Here is a 6000-nt window from a genome sequence, read left to right on the forward strand (position 1 = left end):
AGGTGTTCCAGCCCTCTGATAATTTTTGTGGCCCTCCTCTGGACCCACTTCAACAGGTCCATGTCTTTCCTGTGCTGAGAGCTCCAGAACTGGATGCAGTACTCCGGGTGGGGTAACAAATCATGTTGGTGAGGACTTGAGTTCTGCGATGGAGTAGAGCAAAGCATCGACTTGTATTTTTTGATCCAATGATTTACGGTTGGTGTAGAAGTCACCAAGGCCTTGGCATTAGCCCTTTGCCCCCGTTCAAAGGCTCCGGCCCCAGTATAGTATTGCCTTGAATTTGGTTCGTAACCAAAGTCTGTTGTAACAAGCCTGGATTTTTAGAAAGGGGATTTTATCCTACTTGTTGAGGCTGTTGTTCAAGTGCAGTGGTGAATTTGATGGTGAAAGCTGGGACTGCGAACTACTAAGCATGTCTCGTGTACAGGCAACAACAAGCCCGTTCAAACAACTTTTGGATGCAGCTGAGCTCCTGAAGCCCTGAGCCATCCAATCCAAGTGGTAGGGTGGTACCCTTTGGGCGTTAGTACATTTGTTGAATCATTTTCTGAGCTCTCTGGAGCTTACACAAGCTTCTCTTGATATGCTGCTTGCCTTTCTTCAGAGAAGCCAGAGACTGAAGTGATTCCCTTCTTTTTAAAGAAATAGTTTTCCTGAACAAAGGTGCAGGCATTGGAAGTCGCTTAACAAAACAGATAGTTGTAGTTCAGCCGGGATGGCGTTTTTCTGGATTCCATGGGAAACTCTGATTTCTGGGATTGCCACAAAAACTCAGCCCATTCCCTAAACGCATTCAGAGTTTCCTCATGCCGGACAGCACTGAGCTAACAGCGATCTGTCATTGCTGTGTGTTCTTGTATTCCCCTGTTACCACAGCCATTGCTAGCTGTGGGGATTGCGGTCCACAGCTGCTTAGTTCTGAGATAGGCTTTTCTAAATCTGAAATCCTCCTGAATTTTGCTTGGGGGATGTTGGCATAATCCTGAGCTGAATTTGGTTTGTCGATTCCAGCATGCAACCTAAACCTCTGGCTGTCATCAGCATCATGGCTCTGCGGGTCTTTCAAAACGATAGAGGGACGATGCGTTGTGTGACAAATATTTCCTAAACAAATCAAACAGGTTTTTTTCTCTTTCTGTCAGCTAGTGTTTGACTTGAAAAGAGAGAAACAGGTAACATTCCCCTCTGTGCTAAACTGCAGAGGCCATTTTCATTAGGATGGTTGCTACATGGAACAAAACAGGCCTGCTGCACAAGGAAAAGGTGATGGCAAATGGACTTCATCACTGATGGGATGAATACTTTCCAGCTCACAGTTGCTTGTTTGGAAACTACATCCCAGCTCCGGTAAATTGGCTGTTGGCAGTGTCACTCCTGCATTTTCAGGCTGTCTCCATCTCCAGCTTTTGTATGTAATGATGAGAGGCCTTTTTGACTTCCAGGTGCAGGCAAGGCTTCTGCCAAGCTTGTGGCAGCTGGGTTCTTGCATAAGCATCTCCCACATCCCTAGTTGAGGAGGTGGAGACAGTGATGACAAATGTTGCATCTCCTCACACAAGGTTGTGCCTGCAGGATTTCAAGAGGCCTCTGCAGAAATAGTGGGGCAGTTTGTAACAAAACTTTTAGGGGTTGTGGGGAGGAACAAGTACAACAGACAGCAGAAATCTTGGTGTCTGACTGAGGTCACCGTGTTGGTTTTGAAGTGCGCAGGAGCCTCTGGCTACTCCCCACAGGAAAGCCTAGATGGTCTTTGGCATCTGTCTGCCTCTCTTCCTGATCAGAACTTGGTTAGTGGGAACCTATGCAAAGCTTTGTTTTGGCTAAAGGAAACCCTGACATATTTGCAGTTAGTGCCTAGTTGACTAGGACATCCCCAGCGCTTGCTGTTTTCTAAAATGCAATCTACTCCTGTTTGTTTTAAAATCTCCATCCACAGTTCTCCCATCAGGTCCTGCCTGCCTGCATCCCACATCCATTCTGAAAACGCATTCATTGGAGAGCCCTTTGTGCAAGTCCCACACCTTGTAGATGTGGCTGCCCTCGCAAACACCAACATTTGGAGCACAGAAGACACGTGTACTACCCCAGTATAGTGTTCAAAACATGGACACCAGCTAGGCTAGCATCGCTGTGGAAAGGAAAGCTACACATAGTGTCTTTGCTAAGGTTGTTCCTCTGGTATAATCCTATGTCTGCCATGAGTTTTTCAATCACAGTTTTGTCAGTCGGGGATCTCACCTAGGCAGGCATGACTTTGGTGGAGCTGTGGCTTTAGGCATGTTCTGCATAGCTCTTAGTAGCAGAGCAGAGGGCATATGTGAACAAAGTCACACTGGGGAACCTTTTGGTTTAAACCAGTCATAGGCTATTATCTGTAGGCAGGAGCTCTGAAACCCAAGGAAAGCATTCGTTTCTAGTGCTGACCTTCAGAACAGCATAGTCTGAATGTCATGTCTAGGACCCAGTGAATCATACTGGATGAAGATCTCTAACTGCAGCCTGACCCCTCTGCTTATAGTGCCTTTGGCTAGCTGCTGCTGAGTCAAAACACCTGGTTTTTATGAATAATGAATTTTTCTTTTCCTCTAGGGAAGATGCATAAACTTCACTCGGGTGAAATCGGACGGAACCTCTGTACCTTACAGCCCACCACCAAAGCTGCCACGGCGTGGCGATGTTCCTCTCAACAATGCTCCAAGGAATCCTTCTCCTCCTGTGTCTCTGCAGCCCCCTTCCAGGCAGCCTCCTCCTGGACCACCCCCATCCCGAGCCCCTCCTGGACCTCCTCCTTCACGCCCACCCCCGCAGCCCATGGCTTAGAGTGCAGGAAAACCCTGATCGACAAAACATGTCCCTTTGCTGAACGCGGCATATTTATTGAGTATTGGTTTACAGTTAAAGATATCAGAATTTGTTGCTGGTCAGCAAAAAAAAAAAAGAAGAAAAAAAAAAAGAAAAATTGCCAAGTGTCAATTTTAGTGTATGAATATATTTATACCACACGTGCTGAGTAAACATTCAGTGGATAGATTCAGAGCTATGGGGTATAGAAATAAACCAAAACCGATCATCTAGATACAGTAGCAGCTTTTGTATGTATACATTTGAAGATCTATTTACATATGACATTTGTCTGACTTGGTATGTCAGATCATTCATTAATAACTTTAGCTGGTACACGTGCATCAGTTGTTTTGATAGCTGCCACCTGCGAGTTGGTTAAACATAGTTCATTAAGGAATCTGCTTTTTTTTCCCTGCAACCGTACTGCATCCAGATGTTAAAATGGAACAGTACTTACAAAGATAACTTTCTGCCTTTGGGTTCTGCGGGTGGAATTTCCGTGAAAGCTTATAGGATAACTATAACAATAATGAGGTAAGATGAGACCATGTGCCAATAATCTAGCAACAGTAATCTCATGTAGAAGAGAGGTATTTTTTTCCCCTGAGACAATCAGTTTTAAGCCTGCCATCTCTGCATGTGTTTAGACTTGGTTGCATAGGATAGGCACTGAAGGCCAGATACTTGTTCTAGAAATCCAAACCTTGAACAAGACCTGGGTTCAGATTTGTCCAAAGTTCAGAGGAATTTTGAGAAAAACGTTTTGGCTAGGTGTTTAGATTTCATTTACAGAAAACGTGGTCCAAAAGGGAGCAAATGTACATGTGATTTGAGCACGAATGCTGTAATATGCAAACAGCATGTGTTATTTATATTGGCAGGGTTGAGGGACTGATTCCATTGCCCTTTAATTAGATAAATTTCCTTTTGATCTTACTGCCGAGCAGAACTAGATCCTCTTGTGATTCAAACATGAATTCCTCTATGAGGAGCTTTCTTTAGACAGCCCAGATCCCACTAGTATGTAACCTTGCAGTCTGCCTGTGGTTGAGAGGCATGGCGTGATGTGTCGGTAGGAGCGTTTATCCCTGTTTTATATGATGTTTGGCTAGAGGATTTGCCAAACACTGTGACTGCTCACCCATGACCTCAATTCCGTGTGTCATCAGAAAGTGATGGGAGCACCCACACAGGGGTGGGAATTCATGACGCGGGACTGTGGGATAGCCCATGAATAGTGTTCACTAAGCAATACCTGAGTGGGTTGTGCCCAGATCATTCCCTAGTGAATCAAAATAACACCTGAGCTTGCTTTTTCTCCACCGCTACCTATCGTATTGGAGAGAGTGGCTGCAAATCCCTGTGCTGGTTCGCTTTGGCACTGGCTGTGTTATTAGGATAGTTGTAGAAATAATGTTTATGTTGCATTATGACACAGCATATACCTATCTCTCCATCTCTGTGTGGGTGTGTGGCACATCACGGTAGTTATTGGCACCTCACGGTAGTTATTGGCACATCAGTCCAAGATAAAACACTAACTGTATTGTGCAGTTACTCCGGATTTAAGGCCTCTTCATGCAGTTGTTACAGGCATATAAAGTTGCACTGGTACAAATAGAAATCAGGCTTACTGTTTCCAGTGGAAGTCCCACTTGCAGAACACCATACCAAGCTCTCTCAGTCTATGCCGATCACTGTGACATGCCGTGTGTATGCAGCTGAGGCTGTCCAAGATAAACTCAGAAGAACCACAGAGCCTCTTTCTCCTCTTGCACTGCTCTGCTCTCTTGAGTTACGCTCTTACCTCATGTATCTTGGTGCAGGTAGTGGAGTCGCACTTGTGGGTGCCGGCTGGCCTTGGAGCTGTTCCTAATTTAGGCCTCAGCCAGCAAAGCAGTCTGCATGCATTAAAATCTCCTGCAGGTCAAGAGGAATATCCTTATGCCCAGGTACTTTGCTGACCTGTGATTTTGTTGTGATCAGAAAGCAGAATTGGGATGCACTCAACCCTGGCCTCATTCTTTTTAGTCACTTGAATAGGGTCTGTGTAATTTGGTCCATAAGAATGGATTTCTGTTTGAAGGGGAGAGAAGCGTGTGTGTGTGCGTCTGTGTTTGTGTGTGGGAACTGTGTAGGTTTTTGTTTGATTTCTCTTCCTTTACAAAAATTGCTCAGAGAGTAGCACTCCTATGAAAGGGAAGGCCGTTTGCAGCCAGTGCAACGCACAGTCATCACTTACTTATCTCTGTTTCTTTCAGTCGAAAGATGAAACTAAATCATGTCAAATTTTCCACTGCAGTTCTGGTGAAGCTCCACTTCCGGACACCAGTGAAAGGAACCGGATGACTCCAGCGAGGGGGTAGGGACCTGGATGTGGGGGAAAGTGCTTTACAAGCAGAGGTCATTGGCTGGCATTTTTTTGGTTGTGTGGAAGCCTGTGTCGAATAAACTCGCTGGCTCTAAGACCAGTTGTAATGTGTACGTACAGTTGAACCTAACAGCCTCCCGTGTTTGGCTCTCTAAGAATAATTAACCAACAAATGCTAACCAGGAACTGAAAAGGCAGAGGGTAATAAAGCCAATTCCCCTGCCAGGACAAACGTGCCGTTTGAAGTTTAGCTGCTTGTGGGAGTGCGGCAGACCACTGCTCTGTAGGTGCCAAGTCTCTTATCAGCAGGCAGTGATGACATTGAAACAATGGTGAAGCTCCCAATTGAGGTAATAATAAAAGGGAAAACTTGCTTACAGGATTACTATCCGCTAATAAAGTTGAATTGATGGGTCAAGAGTAAACTTTAGCTAATGAAAAAGCCTGGGGGCCAGAGTTTGTATTGTCTTGCACCTGTACAGATCTCGAGAGGGGTCAGCAGAGTTGTTGCGGATTTGCACTGCTGTTAGAGTTGGTAGAATTTGACCCACTTCCCGTGAGAATGGAGGTGTTGGCTTAGGGAGGGCTCACAATCACGCATCCGACATGCCTGTTATTTGCAGTTGAGGAGAATGTTCTTGTTTGCTGGAGTAGCCAGTCTTGCGGAGATAACCGATACTAACATTTTTTACATAGTTTGCAAGTGCAGCGAGGAAGGGAGTGGTTTGAGCTTCCAGGTAATCAGTTCTGTATATGATAAAGCAGGAGGCACCACGAATTTG

The 6000-nt window shown here is 45.3% G+C and overlaps 1 protein-coding gene across 1 annotated transcript in view; it reads left to right on the plus strand.

The window, feature by feature from the left end:
* Nucleotides 1-5575, plus strand: part of ANTXRL (ANTXR like) — a 60411-nt gene extending 54836 nt beyond the window's left edge. Inside the window, exons 18-20 of the mRNA XM_082486467.1 lie at nucleotides 2593-3381; nucleotides 4674-4799; nucleotides 5150-5575. Coding sequence (XP_082342593.1) covers nucleotides 2593-2823 — 231 coding nt within the window. The 3' untranslated portion in view covers nucleotides 2824-3381; nucleotides 4674-4799; nucleotides 5150-5575. The remainder of the gene's footprint in view (nucleotides 1-2592; nucleotides 3382-4673; nucleotides 4800-5149) is intronic.
* The last annotated feature ends 425 nt before the right edge of the window (nucleotides 5576-6000 follow it).

The sequence above is a fragment of the Vanellus vanellus genome (assembly GCF_965231255.1).
Source record: "Vanellus vanellus genome assembly, chromosome: 7".
Taxonomy (NCBI): domain Eukaryota; kingdom Metazoa; phylum Chordata; class Aves; order Charadriiformes; family Charadriidae; genus Vanellus; species Vanellus vanellus.